Source organism: Pavona decussata, unplaced genomic scaffold (genome assembly GCF_977016875.1).
Source record: "Pavona decussata unplaced genomic scaffold, jaPavDecu1.1 SCAFFOLD_195, whole genome shotgun sequence".
Taxonomy (NCBI): Eukaryota; Metazoa; Cnidaria; class Anthozoa; order Scleractinia; family Agariciidae; genus Pavona; species Pavona decussata.
Genome location: NW_028145604.1, coordinates 3,100,768 through 3,119,314, shown reverse-complemented (window position 1 = coordinate 3,119,314; position 18,547 = coordinate 3,100,768). Strand labels below are relative to the sequence as shown.

At 37.6% G+C, this 18,547-nt stretch overlaps 1 protein-coding gene across 1 annotated transcript; it reads right to left on the bottom strand.

The window, feature by feature from the left end:
- Positions 1 to 5,193: 5,193 nt before the first annotated feature.
- On the bottom strand, positions 5,194 to 9,195 carry LOC146461783 (uncharacterized). Its single transcript, XM_085086658.1, has 3 exons — positions 8,870 to 9,195; positions 6,939 to 7,120; positions 5,194 to 5,893 (listed from the first exon to the last, which is right to left on the bottom strand). Exons 1-3 carry the CDS (start codon positions 9,027 to 9,029, stop codon positions 5,693 to 5,695), a joined length of 543 nt encoding a protein of 180 aa, XP_084942784.1. The 5' UTR covers positions 9,030 to 9,195; the 3' UTR covers positions 5,194 to 5,692.
- Between the last annotated feature and the right edge of the window lie 9,352 nt (positions 9,196 to 18,547).

Below are 18,547 nucleotides of genomic sequence, written 5' to 3'. Positions count from 1 at the left end.
ACAGAGCTTTAAGCACTCCAGATAGCCTTAAATAGCGTTTCAAAGGATCTGAAAGAAAGCTGTCGTTGGGTGCCCCTGTCTAGTCTTCTGTGAAATAGGATCCTTCCTTAAAAACTGATTTGGATCTGCCAAAAACGTTCGCTTGAAGGAGACCTTTAAACCGTACAGGAAATTATATCTATTGAACTCTGTTAAGTTTGTTAAAACAAAAGCTGTGAGTTAAAATTAACATTAACACAACAGCCTTTAATTCATTGAAAAGGTTATTTTCCGCTCTGGAAGAAGACGTTGACATAACGTTGAAATATTCCGCTCCGAAAAATTATTTTCTCCGAGTCAGTAATTTTTTTTATCATTATAAGTTTTTAATTTAATTTTCAACTGAGAACTGGATTTGTACCTTATAATCAGTTTTTTTCTTTAACATATGTGACTGAGGCGATTTAAGCCTTTCGAACAGACATTCATGGAAATGAACCATCTGGGTGCTCTTCAAATGTGTAACTTGTCTATCTCGCATATCAGTTTAAATTTTGTCAGTTTAAAATCTAAATTGATGTTTCCCTGAAATAAGGTTTCTTAAGTTGTGCGACTTACTCTGCGTTGGCAGAGTTCATTCAGCAGAGCTGGAGTGTTTTGATAGCTAAGAATCAAAATTGTTCATTTGTTCGGTAAAATGGCCGACAACAAGAATCGGCACTTGACGTGAAATGTTTGAAACAAGCGTCTGCTTTGAACCTAAACTGTACACGATATTTAGTTTGTTTATCTAAAGGCTTTTAAAAGATCTCAGTAAAACGGTATGAATCTGAAGGAAAAAGACAGTCTTTAATCGAAGTTTGCAAGAAACCAAACGAAGCTTGTCGTAGCAGGGAGAACAAAAAAACATGAAAAGCGCAGCACAAATTGTGTATTTTTATGTCAGTTCGTGGACTGAGGCTTAAGATAACACTGAAATGGTGAGTTTAAATATGGTAAAAGTAATGTTCTTACCTCTTCCATTTGAAATCTCAGGCGTTGCGCTCATGAGCGTGCAAAAAAAACAAATGCCGTAGTTACCGCGATGCGACCTTTGAGAACGGCAAAATAAACTCCGGAAATGGGATCCAGACTTTTCCATGCACTTTCGCGTTTTTAGAGTCTGGGCAATGAATCCTGAACAATAATAATAATAATAATAATAATAATAATAATAATAATAATAACAATTTATTGGTTTATATAACGCATGCTACATGACGGAATGGTCGTATGCGCTTAACAAGAGTAGATCAACATATGATATGACTGTACAAATTTTGTGGCGTCTAAAGATTTAAAATAACAGAAAAAATTTGAAATAATATGAATTGAAATGAGTCAGGCAATATATATGTAAATGTATAAAATACTTAAAAAATAAATAATTAACTCTAAGCTAAAAGTCATTTGTTACTAATCCTAAACGTAATGGGTAGCCGATGAAGCTTCGTAAGAACTGCAGTAATGTGACAAAATTTACTTTCCTTAGGAATTAATTTCGCAGCAGCATTTTGGACCCTCTCGAGCTTAGCTTAATGGTGATTTGGTGTTTCTGTTGGTTTTGCGGCATTGATATTTTCTTTCGTTCTGTCATTCATTCTCTGCTTCGGGACCTTTTAGCGCTGTTTATCCATCTACATAAATGTAATAATTAGTACAGTCCAGATTGTTGGTCCTCAAAAATTGTATGCCCTGCGCGTGGGTGATTTTCATTTTGAAACATCAGTTGGTTACGAGGAAAATTTTATGTTTTTTCTTTCTTTCTTTCCGAATACACGTCTCCTTCTATACGGAAAATTCTTACATGTGGTCAACAGTCATTACAATAATTTAAGAAATAATAACACCTTCATCAAGATTGATTTTTTCCGGTTTACTTTGGAAAGACAAAACGGAATCCGACTCAACCAAAGCCAGTGGCAAGGTGTTCCATTCCCTTATTGTCTTGGGGAAGAACGGAAATTGGTGGTACTTTGTTGAGGACTCAGGTACTTTATATGAGTGCTTGTGTAAATGGCGGCTTTGGCGCTCTGCTGGCAGGAGGTAGTTTTAGAGCCTAAGTCTACCCATAGTTAGTAGCTACTAACTATGGTCTACCAGACCATTATGCATTTTATATAACATTGTAAGGCTACTCCTTTACCTTCTTAATTCCAAACTGCCCCAGCTCAATTCCTGTAACATGTTAGGCAGAATTTAACTAAAAAGCTCGATTTTTTTGTACTAAAATAAATAAAAACGGGTCCAAAAACTCTTAGAACTGTTTGCTCAAGTATTCTATATATTATAAACGCAATAGGCTCTTGCTTGTGTTTGTTTTCGTTTCTTTCTATTTGCATAACCGCTCTTGGTTTGACCTTATGTTTGATTTGAAATATTGCCGAGCTCTGTTCGTTTATCTAAGATTCTGTATTTCTCGACATCTAGGCAAGTTGTTAAATTAGTTTTGCAGTTACAGCAGACCTACTGTATTTGTCTATACACAATGGAACAGACTCTCGTAGTTTTGTATATCCCCAGCTGTACTAGCTTTTTTACGCTTTTTGAATAGAATTCGTTGCGCATCCGATTACATATTAGAACAGGCGTTTCATAAGTTTGTCACTGTATTTCTAGCTGCTGTTTCTATTTCAGTCTTTTAAACAGGACGAGTTTTTACAATAGAATAAGAATTTTTCCAGTTTGAGTAGCTTTTGTGACAATATAAACTTTCGCCGTGGTTCAATTATTCCTTTAACTTGTTGTGAAACCGTTTTGAATAGCTTTCTCGATATAAATATACCCTGTTTGTAATTGTTAAGTGATTTATATTTTGCTTTTGGAGTTGTGGTTAAAATGTGCGGATCCAGTTCTCTGTTGGTCATTGCTGTCCTCCGAAGTCCACTTGTAGCAGATCCCGAAGTACCGGGAATTTGTGACCTTCATTCCGTTTCCGCAGGCCAAGTGAGTTGCCGAGCTAAGTTTCCCCGAGTAAAATGAGTGAGTTTTCCGCCGTTTTACCATAGAAATTACAGTTTCCCTTGCCGATGCTTAGTGTGGAAAAACCTATCGTCACAAGTTTAGCAATTTGAATTTTACAACTGAATACAAGCTGACAACGTTACGAGTAGCATAAAATCAGCCGTTCGGAATTAGTTTTGCAAGTGATTATAATGTTGGTTCAATTCGTTCTATCATGCTCATTTAACCATGCTTTGGAAGACTTTCTTCCCACTTTATTGCATGGTTACCAAGCATCTTCCAGTGGCAAGTGAAGACGTCACAAATGGTACAAGGACCACGTGCTTTCAGTCAGTTAGTTTGTCAACTATTTATTCTCGGGATCGAGAACACAGTGTTCCTCTGGGTAGCGCTCTGCAATGTCGATGGTGTGGGATAACCTAATGTTGGTACAGACTGTAAAACGGCGTTTATTAAAGGGAAGTCCCACCTATTTTAGTGTCACTCACTTTGAATAGCCAAACAACATATTTGTATGGATGTAAACGTCTGAAAATAATGGTTCAGTTTTGTTGACAGTAACCCTACTAATTCACAGAAACTAGCATCATTCATCTTTGGCTACGGATAGCTAGGATGGAAATGGATTGCAAATTGAAAAAAAAAAATGGCCAATTTTTTCAAGTTCCTCCATAGCCGATCTTGGAAAAAGGACTTAAAAGTGCTTATAGTTAATTCTTACCCGGAGACTATCATTTCATATTTTCCACCCGGTGCTCTTACAGCAATTTCATGTTAGGGAAGAGGTTCCGCCCTAAGTCAAATATTTGAGCAGTTTCGACCAAGTAGGATACAGCTCATTCATTCTAGCGTCAAAGCATTCTTGGCTCGTGTTTAAAAGCCTCATCTTGAGTAGTTTACGTTACTTAATTACACCCACTGCTCCCATCTCAGCACGTCAGCCGAGCATTTCTCAAAACCTCTGAAAAACATTTTATATTGCATGTACAGCTTTCAAATCCAGATATTCGATTTTTTTCATTAAATTTGAAAACTCACACGTCAAAAATTCGCACAAGATAAAACGACAAGTTGGGGTGGTTTGCACGGAAAACTGTTACCAATGAAAAAGGAGAAAAATGAAAAACGGACCTCAGGTTATGAATGTATCAGGATTTTTGTCTCGACGTCGAAACTCCATTATTACAAGTACACACCCGTATGACACCGCATTGTTTTGTACGTTTTGTACAGAGGCTTTTCCAGCTATTAAAACAAGCTTCAATAATATAAAACAACACTTCCTTTATTGCTCATTTAAAGCACAATTGCTCTATTATGGGTCAAGTGGCCGGTTAAAATGAAGCACAGAAGAACGTAGGCCAGTAGGCCAAGGCATTTATGTCAACCTCAGTTACCATAGTGACGCTTGTGGCGTTTCTAGGGGCACATTTAGGTGAAAGATATCAGCAAAAAAATCCTTCCTAGAGCGTCATTTCCCTAGCATTACTTAACTTGGGTTTTCTCGATCAGAGTTCCTGACCAATCCCGTGGGGGGAGGGGGTACTTCCATATAAAATTGACGGGGGTGACAATCGTACCTTTTAGGGGACAAAAGATGTGTATGGGTACCGCGTCAATATTTCTCAAAAATCTGCATGTTCGATTTCTTGATTTCTTTTAAAACTCAGTCGAAATTAACTCAACAGAACTCATGCAGGGAGAATGAAAAAAGCTTAAAATTCTGTAAAAATATTTCCTTAACTTCTGAAATTTTCCAGTGGAACTAAAAGCAACTCTCTGCTCCAGTTACACACTAACAGAAAATTCCGATTATTTCCTTCTGTTGTGTTTTGTTTTTATTTTTTCATTTTATTTTATTTTTATTTGTTTGTTTGTTTTTGTTTTGTTTTGTTTTTGTTTGTTTGTTTGTTTGTTTGCTTGTTTTGTGTTTTGTTTTGTTTTGAAGCGAACAAAGGAATCTATACTGTCTAAAGGATAAAAGGACAGAAAACTGTGGTGCTGCGTCGGTGGGGAGTAGAAACGAATTTTTTGATTTATCAACAGATTAACTTAGGTCGCGTTCGATTGACCGTATCCCGGATTAAGAATAAGCGGAATAGCTGTTAAATTTCTTCCCTTTAGGTAAATTTGGGACTGAAACATATCCACAAAATTCCCATGAAACACGATAATTTAAGAGACATTTCTTATTCCCGTAACCCGAAAAGCTGTCATAACGGGTATCTAGTAATCATAGAATGTATTTCTATTCCGGAATAGGGTCAATCGAACGCACCTTTAAGGTAAATTAGCCACCGTAAAGAGATTCGAGTGCTGACGTTTCCAGCGTTAGACCTTCCAAAGCAAATCCTGAGCCGCATTCACACCAACAAAACATATTTAATTAAACCAGGTGTAACAAAATGAAAATTGGTAACAGAAAGCTGAACCATTGGCTTTGACCTAGGATTCAAGTAAACTTTAACTTATGCTTTCATTTTTGCTAAATCTGTTGTCGACAAAAATCCAAAAGCAGCTTTTATGAAGAAAACAATTTTAAACTGTGTTTAACTAAACAGCTTTTAAACGTGTTTAAACCTTGGTGTGAAAGGAGCACTGAATTACCTTTAGTTATCAACTCTGTTGATAAACCAAACATTCGTATACTATGTAAACGTGGGCTAGATATGTATGTGAAAAACCAAGCCCATTTTGTGTGGAAACAGCCTTACCATGATGGAAAATTAGCCTGATAAAAATTAGGGGCTGCACTCATCATGTAATAATAGGATACAGGAGGCCTGGTTTCTTGGACAACCTGTTCCTCTGGGTTACTGAAATGAAATTCATATCCACTGGGACGAACATGATGCGCAGTGTTTTTCTCCAAGGCCTTCTTGAGTCTGTACCGCTTGTTCTTGAACCAAAACTAAAAACATGATAAAAAAAAAAAAAGAAGAAAGCATGTCATGGCTATCTAGGCAAGAGCAAGATCATGGAATTATTATTTGTAAATTTTAAAGGTCGATTTTGGTTTACCCAGGGACACCCTACTGTTTATTTAGGTAGTTTTCTGTTTGGAAGGCCTTAAGAGTGAATGTCAGTAATATCAAAGAAAAAAAGAAACAATTCGATTTGGTTCATTTTTTTGGTCTAAACCAAGTTTTAAATTTTTAAAGTAAGTGAAAGGGCATTTCTTTTTTCGAAAAATTCTTTCTAACAGGAATAACTGGCTGAAAACCATGTGATCGAATTTGGCTGAACACGATCTCGAAATTTTGCACTTCAGTTTTGTCACCTTGTCATGGGAACAACAATATAACAGGCAGACTTCTACACTTACAAACACACAGACTGGGTCTTATTTAATCAAGAAATGGCGATATTTTTATTATGTCCTTGTTCCTGAATGATATGGAACAAATTTTAAATCACCTCAGCAATTCGGATTACGTTTTAAAGAAAATGAAAACTTTTCGTCTGCAAAATTTCAACTCAAAATTTCGTAGGCAATGGAAAATAAACGATAAAATCGGTGTCGTCATGACGCCATTAGGCTGATTTAGCAACAGAACGGGAACGTCAGTGACAACGGCGCGCGCATCAAGAATGCCCATATAGTCGAAATAGACTCGTGTCCAGACTATTCCGCGCGCTCTCGGGTCCTCAAATGACGTTCCCGTTCTATTGCTAAATCAGCCTATTATCAAGTTCGGAGTAATTGAAATAAACGAACACTGGAAAATTAATCATTTTTGTCATTTTCGGAGAGGCAAATATCTCGATTAAATACAAAGTAAGGTCAGCTAGCATTTTTATAAAGCCAACAACAGCAAGTAAATTCGGGAAATTAGAATCCGGTTCCTAAAATTTTCTGCGACTTCAAACTGTCCGATTGATATAACAAAAACTTTGCGCCATTTTCTCCATCGATAATCAGAGTAAACTGAACAGCTTGAAATCAAACATCTAACCTGCACTTCGCGTTTGCTCATTCCAAGTTCTGCAGTCAGGTCTGTTTGTTGCTTAGCAGTCAGATACGGTGAGGTAGCAAACAATCCCTCCAGCACACGTTTTTGGTGTCGAGACAACCTCTTGCGACTTTTCTGACCACTGCATGTGCTTCCCTTAGCGTTAGTGTTGAACTGGGAATTTTCTGCGGGGAAGAAGTGAAAGAGACTTTAGCCTACTGAAAAATTGCTGGGCCAGATACCAATCAATCCAAAGATAAGATCGAAGGGCGATCGATCATTTGCCATGCTGGCGCTTTGTCCGTTCCGCTACCAAAATGCTCTGTTAATATATCTGCGGTTAACTTGAAGCAATCGTAGCAACCACAGAACTTTCTAGACTTGGTCCAAAATGTCTGACTGTCCTTGCACCAAGAATCTTGGCCTGGACGACCTTGTTAGCGTATTTTAGACTGGGTTACGTAGATCATTAAAAAATGACATGACTAACTCAAATACACCGATAAAGGGGATAATTTCTAAACATACTGCGGTGCTGTGTTGGCAACAGAGTTGATAAGGAAACTTGGCTACCACAAAGAGATTCTTGTAACTACGTCAGAGCGATGACGTAACCCTACGTCAGAGCGAATCGGATTCGCTGTGACGAAGGGCCACGTCAGCACTGGAATCTCTTTACGTTGGCCAAATTATTTTATGAAGTTTATTGGTAAAGCCAAACATTGGTAAAATATACCGAAACTGTGTAGAAGAAAAGCAACCTTTGATTTTTCATAGGTTATAGCACTTGGAAGTTCCCTTAATTAATCAAAAACTGTTAAAATCATGTAAATGCAATCAAAAGTGGCTCATCATCTCCTATTCAAGAAAAATCATTAAACCAATTATCACTAAAATAACAACAATTCGCATTGCAGATTCATGGGTCAATTATTCTGCAATTAATTATATTGTGAAGACGGGCTAAAATCAATGATAATGAGTTAATTGAAATTACAACAATTCGGATTGTAGATTCGTTTTAATAATTTGCCAATTTAAGTACCCTTACGTTTAAAATGTCATAGATCAATTATTCTGCAATTAATTACATTATGAAGGCAAGCTTAACACAATGATAAAGCGTTGATTGAAATTACAACAATTCGCACTGTAGAATTGTTTTAATAATTTGCCAATTAAAGTTCCCTTACGTTTAAAACGTCATAGATCAATTATTCGGCTATTAATTTTATTGTGAAGGCGAGATTAACACAATGATAAGGATTAGATTGATGACAATATTTTTTAAGGGGATGGGAAACCAACGACACAATCCTTGGCTAAGGCATATATATTTTCTGGAAAATGCAAAAAAAAGAAAAGGCATTTACAATTTTAATAGAATGGCATTGAAATTAATTTATCTGCAATTAAATCAGAATACAAGCAAGTTAGTGATTTTTCAAGGGCTTTGACGCCAAAGTTTGTAGTAACCTTAGTGTAATACACGTTAAAAATTAAATTTGCAAATGTTAGGGGTAGCCAACGGAATTTAGGATTTAGTTGTAAAGAACATCTCAAGTTTTCTTCATAAAATGACAGCTCAAAATTTTGGAACCCTGGAAAACTAATTCCTTTCGTTTACTGAGTGGCAAATATAAATATGTCCTTAAAAATACGAAAAAAAAGTCAGCTAGCATTGTCGTTAAGAAAACAGCGAGAAAATTCGGAGAATAAGATTTCGTTCCGTAAAACTTTCTGCTACTTAAATTTTCAGCTAAATTAAGGATTAGGGTAACACAAATACGCCTTTTAAAAGGCCACAAAATGATCTGCAAACACAGGAGGCAACATTTTAAAGTATTTTGCTGTTCTCGTCGGGAGCCCCTGAAATGTTAACGTACGAGTTTGAAGCAGAAACAAAGGAAAAAATCATTATAATTTCAATGTACCTTCCTCGAAGGCTGCCTTTCCACGATCCCGCATTATCTCCTGGACATTCACAGACACTTCACAGTCATTTTCTCGATCATTAGCAGCTGGAAATTCAACAGCCTCTTCGCAGTCATTTTCATGATCATAAGCAGCTGAAAATTCAACAGGCATATCCATCCTGCAAACTGTTGCAGAAATGAACACTTTGTGTTGGAAGGCGATTGCACATATTACCTGGGATATTTGTCTCACTAATTAAACTTAATCTGTTTTTTTCAATCTCATTGGCTTGCTCCGCCAGTAACGTAGTTGATGAGGTTGAATGTTGTCTGTTAAGTAATTAAACCTAATTAACTGTTTCAAAAACAAATAAACCAAGAGCGTGCAGGTCACTAACGCGAAGTTCACTCCATTTTGGTGTTCGTGAAGCAATTAAAGCTAATTAACTCTGCCCAAGTTATTTTCCTGATTATTCGGCGCCGCAGAATTGGCCATTTCCCAGCTTCTTTGCAAAAAGTGCAAGTGTTAGATCGTATAATGATTTCCTGCTTTGAGTCTTACGGGATAGCACTCTTTACTGTTTATTTGCAGATATAAGATTAACCGGTCATCTCCTGGAGCATTCTTTAATATCGGAAATAGTTGCCTTCGCCAGCTCAGTACCATTTTAAAGTAGCCGCTGACAACAAGAATTGTATTCAAACTATCTTCGTCCATCTTCGGGAATCTTCGGTAGATTCTTCGTGAAACTTCGAACACGAGAAAAATTGTACCGATGATCGCTGCTGATGATAGTGAGCAACGATTTAATTATCTTAGTTAACTCAGCGGCAGAAAACTCCAAAGGAACTCGTCAGTAATTTCTCAAAACGGAGCGAGAGTTAAGGCGTCCGTACAGTGCCTGCGACATGCCACGTTTTCACTGCACATTTTCCCTTTTTAGCAATTTTTTTTTTGCTGTTTGTTTCATTTCACATGACCTCTTGGCTTCCTGTTCTTCAACTTCCGCCGGGCAAGCGAAATTTGGCAAAAATTCTTTCGTTTTAAGTGGCGCCAAATTTATATAACGTTTTTTCTTTACACATTGTCAAGGCTGATGATATTCAAATGTTCGAAAAACTTCTTTTGTGCGTAGTTATAAAGTTACTTGTGATATTCATTTTTTCAGAAAAGTAAGCTGGTATTTTCTTGGTGTTATCAGTTTTGCAACTTAATAATATCATCACCGACAGAGGTATTTCTTCCATAGGTCGCGCTGTTCCATAAACTTCGGCAGTCCTTTATGGGATAGACCAGAGTCGTCTTCAAGTTGTTCGTTGGGGTATGCAGCTTTCCCTGTCTGAAAATGCCGTGGAAAAAAATTTCATACATTATAATTATGCGTGGTTATCCCCAATTTTCTTTTTGGAATCCTAAGGCTCTTGTTAAGATCTGATATTCCTGTATAGTCATAAAGTGCGCAAAAATACCGTTGCTTTTTACTGCTGTACTGCTTTGAATGGTCACACATGTATCAGAGTTTCATCCACAAACTCAGAAGTAGGAACCACCTTGTAACGCATAATAAACAGCATCACAGGAAAGAACTGCTCAGTAGCTTTCATTTGATAAGTTACACTTTAGGATTTCGTTCCCAAACGCCCAAGTTAAAACCACCTTCAGGAACGGCATAGTAACTGTAAACAGTGCGACAGCTTTTCTCGACAGCTTCCATGTGAATTGCCACAATGAACAGCTGAAGGACTTCATCCACAAACTCAGAATTCAAAACAACCATATACAGCACAATAAACAACACCACAGAAAAATACCAAATACCAGCTTCCATTAGGTTGGGCACACCTGACTATTTTATTCCCAAACTCAATATATTTGAGCCCTTTGTTAAAATTTATTCAACGTTTGACCCTGGTAGTCGAAAAGTGCAACTTAGAACTGAAAAGGTTTCGGAAAACGCCTTTTCGGTTGTTCAAAAGTGTTGGTAAGTATTTTGTTTATCACTTTCAAGTGTTAGGCACCAAACAAGTCCGCGTTACCATGAACAAATAAGTGTCAATCATCGCTTGTCTTTTGGCGCGGTGATGATTTTCAGTTGACATAATACTAAGTAATTAACCAATCGGAACTTTCCTTGGCTAATGAGGAGCGCGATGATTTCTTAAATTCTTATTGACCATAAACAGCCATCAGAGTTTGAAGATATTGAGAAAGACGAGGTGTGACGGAGCTAAAAGCAAATTGGTAAGTTCCGGTTTCCTAATTATTCTTGTTATAAAGATAAAATTTCAGATTTTAATTTATACTATCATATAAAGACATTTTAGGAAAGAGTTGTGCTGTCAAGTATTTAAAGCAACTTAAACAATAATGCGTATCGTTTATTTCAGTTAATGATCGCACAAAAAAAAATTAAAATCAACATAACTTAAGACAGAAATTAGGCAACCAACAGTAACTTCGGCTAAGTTAAAGGCGCTCAAGTTAACCCTTGATAATCTCTATACTTTAGAAGAGCGTTTGTTCGTCAATTTTTAACATTAAACAAAATCATTATCAGTAAAATAATTTATTGCTGGAGTCATATTTTTCCTCACTTGTAAGTAATAGTACATACTTCATTATTATTACTGATTATTTCAGTACCAGGTGTTCCGGAAAAAATCTGTTTTTCATAACTGGACCTTATTTTAATTTTCTTGAAGTTTCGAGCGTCCAAAAAGTCGGCCTCTCAATCGCACGTAATCGAATAATTACAGGTTAATGTGTTTATAATAAAGAATTTTAGGCCAACATCAAAACTGCTCTTTTTCTGCTTATTCAAACAATGATTCCGGCGGAGTTTCCTTCATCAGTAGGCAAGATTATTTTACTCGGTGATAGATAATATCGGCTAAGATTATTGTAACTTTTAACAGGCTCTTTTCGACATATATAAGGACTCCTTAATATATAATTAAAGAAAAATTCAGAGGACGCAAACAACAGATTATCCACATGATTATCAAATTTTCCTCGTTTGTGTCCTCTTAGCCTTATTGTCAAGGAACCAAATAATTACGTTTACGCCAAACGACGAACGGCAGAAATGACCACGTGACCATGTTGATCCTTTATTTGCTGATCGCTGTCCCCAATCTCTCGATAAAATTAAGTAGTTTGGGGTTAGTATCAAAGACCAGAATTATTTTGCACTATTCTTATCCATGTACTTATATTTTTTCAAGAAACACAAACGCGAATGTTACGTTTGCCGTTTGTCGTAAACGCGATGCTAAATCGTTCTGTTGTTTTGCTTTCTCTTTTCCATTTTTTCCTTTTACATATGTAATTTTGTAATTTCGTAATTTTTTGTAATAAAACTTTCCTTGTAATCAAACGTTGTCATGTTTCCTTTTGTTGTTATGGCTACTGATTAGCATACTTTTCTGTGAAGCATGATAAATTCAACTTTGTACTTTGTGTTAATTTTAACTGAAGATGACAGTTTTTCTTAAAGTTACAACATGTCTTTTGCTATCCAGACCAATTTTGTAAAATTTGTGTATTTAGGGCATCTGTTGAGGTAATTACCATAATGACAATAAGCAATTTCCCTTTCAGAAATGAGGACCTCCGTGGTAGTCGGTTGCTTGGTGGTAGTTTTTGTTGTTGTAGATTCCAGGGCCCTGAGTGGATTGGAATCTAACACTGCGCAGGTCGCGCAGGTCGCGCAGGTTCCCCAGACGTACACCGCTGAAACCCCAGCTGCTGCGCCGCAGCAACTTACCCTTCAGAGCCAATCGGATGAAGTGAAGCAGGATAAAGACAAAAAAGGTAGGAAGTGTTTTCTTCACCTCGAACCGCGAAGAATGGAAGGAAAATAAATCCAGCTTCAATATGATGATTTTATAAGCGTTTTTCCTTAATTAAACGCGGCTCCTGGTGGAGACACCGGTCAGCCAAACTTCGTATTCTAAAGCGACAAACCTTCAGTAATTAGATTCATGTCCTATGTATTGTACCTGTTTGAGTACAAAAGCCTGTTGTTTATTACAAAAGAAACTTAGGGTTTATCTTTACTCAGGATAGCTTCATGAATCCCTCTCCTCTCCCGAATCTGAATGTTCTACATGATAACTGAAAATTTTGAATAACTGCTATTAGAATAAATCTACTAGCGTTCTATTACAAATGCCGTTCTCTGATTGGCTACACTACCCGCTATCTATTCTGTGATAGATAGTGAGTAGTGGTTGTCAACAAAATTCAGTCCACTTCTTCACGTTTTCGAAGTGTCTGTTAGGAGGATTTGGGTAATTTACTTGTTAAGTTTTGAACGACTAGCAGATTTATACTAAAACAATTAGATTATTCGTTCTCGATTTCTATCGCGTGATAGCTGACTCGGGCTGCGCCCTCATCAGCTATCACGCGATAGAAATCGAGAGAGAATAATCTAACTGTTAAACAGAAACCGTAAAAATTTAGATAAAAAAGTGTGCGCCACCATTTAGCTTCTCTTACTGTAAGACTTTACGAGGGGTCAAGTAAAACTGACATTTTTGTTTTTTCTTCTGTTTTCTTTTCAGGAACCTCAAACAATTGGTATTACTACGGATATCAGCATCCCTGGAATTATGGGTACCCCTACCCCTACCATTACCCATACGTACATCCCGTTACTCGCCCAGTGGTACATGCCCAGCCCCCGGTCGTGGCTCAGCACCCATACCCCTACCATTGCCCTTATCACTACGGGTGCAACTACGGATACCCTTACGGATACCCCTACGGATATCCCTACGGATACCCCGCCGCCCCTGTCACTGAGACAAAAGCGGAAAATATCAAGGCGGAGAAAAACGAGGGCAAAGAAAAAGAAGAAGAAGAAGACAAAAAGAACAAAATTAGCCAATGAGGATTACTTTGCTGTTTGTAGAGATTATTCCTGGTTGAAATTTGACTCTTTAATAAAGATTTCATGAAAAATAGAGTTCTTAAAAATAAATATTTTCCGCGCAGAAGGCTGAAAAAGCTCCCTAGTGGTACGAACTGTAAATAAGTAAGAAGAGTGAGACTGGGACGAGACACGAGGCTAACGAGACCGTTGTTTACTAGAATGGAAACTCCAGAACAAGGTTGGACACCTTATGATGTTTACACAATTGAAAACCTCCTTAAAACTTTACAGTAAACCAAGTTAAAATCAAAATAGTGTACGCCTGGATTGACATCCACTTTACCAACCAGGGTAACTGACGAATAGAGCGTTTTCATTCACGTGACTACTGGCCATATTGGTTTACTGAAACAAAAGAAAGTATTTGCATAAAATAGAGTTCAATTCCCAGAGGTTTAGTTTTGGACACTAACATGGCCACCATTTCTTTGTTTTGGGACACCAACATGGCCGTTGTGACGTCATGTCAAAACACTCTATAGTAATGTTTTAACTGTTTTGAGATAGCTGACAACAAATTACGGCTACCCGTTTTCAAATCAGTCCTTAAGTCTAAATATTGTAGATCAGTGCTTGAACCCAAAACACTGTCCCCTGCCTAAGTGCACTTCTATTCTCTAAGTTCTCTGTCTAACAAATGGGCTTCTGTTCTCGTCTGTCTTGAGACTATCAGAATTAAATTGCTAAATTTTTTATTTCCATCCTAAAACTATACACTCTAGTTCTCGGCCTTATTTTCTTCCTAATACTATGCATATTGATTATTGGTCTAATTTTCATCCTAATACTTAAGAGTGTTTTCACATGACGTCACAACAGCCATGTTGGTGTCCCAAAACAAAGAAGTGGCGGCCATGTTGGTGTCCCAAACTAAACCTCTGGTAATATAATTGAACTCTATTTTTATGCAATACTTTCTTTTGTTTCAGTAAACCAATATGACTAGTAGTCACGTGAATGAAAACGCTCTATACACTCTGGATTTTGGCCTAATTTGCATCCTAATACTATAGACTATGCTTGTTACCTTAATTTTCATCCTTTAACAAATTAACTTCACTTTTTTTATGCGTCTGTCCTCTTATTAATGATAAATTGCAGCATAATATTGTCAAAGTGGCTGTGGAAATCACGAACCGCAGGCTCGGAGCCGAAGTCAATTTGTTTTTTTGCAATAACAAAAACCCCCAAATGGTTAATTGCCGGGTTAAAATGATAGGGAAAGACACATTAAACAGCCGTAAACGTGGATTTTATTCAAATTGACGCAAACATTGTCAATAGCTTTTCTCGCTTTCTGATTGGCTACTTACAACAGTCAATAAAAATTCATGGGATAAAAAGTTGACAGTTTGACAGATGGAGGTTGAAGTTCGCAGCTTTCATAAATTAGAATTCTCACTTGCTCCAAAAAATTTAATCTGGGTCAAATTCACACTGCAAAAACAAGTTTATTAATTCCAAACACGAACACTTCAGCTTTACCGATGTGGCAAGAATTGAAGATTCCACCGAGTGAGACATTTGGCGTTATCACAGAGACCGAACTCGACGAAGCAGTGTAGGGCCGAGCGGATAGTTGAGTTATGGCATTCGGAACTGGAGCTTGACCGTTCTGCAGGGCTGTTGAAAGAGTGTCAAAGCAGATTTTCAGCTGGCTTGTAGACGGTCGTCGGTTGTAGCTAGCCAAGCTTTGTTCGTTAACATGGCCGGTAATACTCATTACATGACCAGCTGATTTGCACGAATCCGACCACAACGCAAAGTGCATATAACGCCCTAACAAAGATTTTTCTGTTTAACTCTTACCCTGACGTCATCTTTTGTGCGCTATTTCTTTGTCCCTCGTCCCTTGGGAGACCTAAAAAGTGTATCAGGGGACGTTTTCGGAAACACTGATTCGTTTGGAAGCTTTTTAAAGAATATTTCTCCGGGGTCCAAAAATCGGCTTTTTTCCAAGGGGTTAGCTCAGGGTTTTTGGTCAAAATTGACCAAATTTTTAATATCCACATTTTTCTCTCTCTGGATCTCTAGATAAGTCCAGGCTTTTTTTTTCAAAAATGACCAATTTTGAAGTCGGAAGTTTTCACCCATTTATGTCCCTAGGGATCTCGGCGTGTCGAAAAAACCATTGAGAATCATTTTTAAGTGCACATAACACTCTAACAAGGGGTAAGTTCAGGGTTTTTGGTCAAAATTGACCAAATTTTGAAGTCGGCATTTTTTGCTCCTTTATCTCCCTAGGGATCTCCGTGTCGCGAAAAAATCCATTGGGATTTATTTTTAAGTGCAAATAACGCCCTGACAAAGAACTTTCCGTTTAACCGTCACCCTGACGTCATTTTTTATGGACTATTGATTTTTCCCTGGTCCCTTGGGAGGCCTAAGAAGTGTCTCAGGGGACGTTTTCGGACACACTGATTAATTTGGAAGCTTTTAAAAGAATATTTGTCGTGAATCAAAAAATCGACTTTTCTCCAGGGTTTTTGGTCAAAATTGAACAAATTTTGATGTCGGGATTTTTTGCTCCTTTATGTCCCTAGGGATCTCCGTGTCTCAAAAAAATCCATTGGGATTCATAACGCCCTGACTAAAAATTTCCTTTTTAACCCTTATCCTGACGTTTTTTTATTGGCTATTTTTTGTCCCTGCTCCCTTGAGAGGGCTGAAAAGTGTCTCAGGGGACGTTTTCGGACACACTCATTCATTTGGAAGCGTTTTAAAGAATATTTGTTGGGGTCCAAAACTCGACTTTTTTACAAGGGGTTTGTCCAGGGTTTTTGGTCAAAAATCACCAAATTTTAAAGTCAGCATTTTTCGCCAGATTATGTCCCTATGGATCTCCGCGTATCGAAAAAATCCATTGGGAATCATTTTTAAGAGCAAATAACGCCCTGACAAAGAATATTCTGTTTAACCGTTATCCTGACCTCATTTTTTCTGGCCTATTTCTTTGTCCCTGGTTCCTTGGGAGGCCTAAAAAGTGCCTCAGGGGACGTTTTTGGACATACAGATTCATTTGAAGACTTTCTAAAGAATATTTGTCGGGAGTACAAAATTCGACTTTTTTCCTAGGGGCTAGTCCACGGTTTTTGGTCAAACTTGACCAAATTTTGAACTCGGCATTTTTTGCGTCTTAAGGGATCTATGCTTGTCGAAAAAATCCATTGGGAATCATTTGTAAATGCAAATAACGCCATTACAAAGAATTTTTTTGTTTAACCCTCATCCTGGCGTCATTTTTTGTAGGCTATTTCTTTGTCCCTGGTCCCTTGGGAGGCCTAAAAAGTGTCTAAGGGGACGTTTTCGGACACACTGATTCATTTGGAGACTTTTTACAGAATATTTGTCCGGGATCTAAAAATCGACTTTTTTCCAAGGGGTTAGTCCAGGGTTTTTGGTCAAAAATGACCAAATTTTGAAGTCGGCATTTTTTGCTAGATTATGTCCTTATGGATCTCGGCGTATCAAAAAAATCCATTCGGAATCATTTTTAAGTGCAAATAACAACCTGACAAAAACTTTTCTCTTTAACCGTCACCCTGACGCCATTTTTATGGCCCATTTCTTTGTCCCTGGTCCCTTGGAAGGCCTGAAAAGTGCCTCAGGGGTTGTTTTTGGACACACTGATTCATTTGGAGACTTTCTAAAGAATATTTGTCCGGGATCTAAAAATTCGACATTTTCCCAAGGGGTTAGTCCAGGGTTATTGGTCAAAATTGACCAAATTTTGAAGTGGGCATTTTTCGCTCTTTTATGTCCCTAGGGATCTCTGCGTATCGAAAAAATCCATTGGGAATCATTTTTAAGTGCAAATAACGAACTAAAAAAGAATTCTCTCTTTAACCGTCATCCAGACGTCATTATTTTATAGGCTATTTTTGGTCCCTGATCCCTTGGGAGGCCTAAAAAGTGTCTTAGGGGACGTTTTCGGACACACTGATTCATTTGGAAGCTCTTTAAAGAATATTTGTCGGGGGTGCAAAAATCGACTTTTCTCCAAGGGGTTAGTCCAGGCTTTTTGGTCAAAATTGACCAAATTTTGAAGTGGGCATTTTTCGCTCTTTTATGTCCCTAGGGATCTCTGCGTATCGAAAAAATCCATTGGGAATCATTTTTAAGTGCAAATAACGAACTAAAAAAGAATTCTCTCTTTAACCGTCATCCAGACGTCATTATTTTATAGGCTATTTTTGGTCCCTGATCCCTTGGGAGGCCTAAAAAGTGTCTTAGGGGACGTTTTCGGACACACTGATTCATTTGGAAGCTCTTTAAAGAATATTTGTCGGGGGTGCAAAAATCGACTTTTCTCCAAGGGGTTAGTCCAGGCTTTTTGGTCAAAATTGACCAAATTTTGAAGTGGGCATTTTTCGCTCTTTTATGTCCCTAGGGATCTCTGCGTATCGAAAAAATCCATTGGGAATCATTTTTAAGTGCAAATAACGAACTAAAAAAGAATTCTCTCTTTAACCGTCATCCAGACGTCATTATTTTATAGGCTATTTTTGGTCCCTGATCCCTTGGGAGGCCTAAAAAGTGTCTTAGGGGACGTTTTCGGACACACTGATTCATTTGGAAGCTCTTTAAAGAATATTTGTCGGGGGTGCAAAAATCGACTTTTCTCCAAGGGGTTAGTCCAGGGTTTTTGGTCAAAAATGACCAAATTTTGAAGTCGGCATTTTTTGCTCGTTTATCTCCCTGGGGATCTCCGTGTCGCGAAAAAATCCATTGGGATTCATTTTTAAGTGCAAATAAC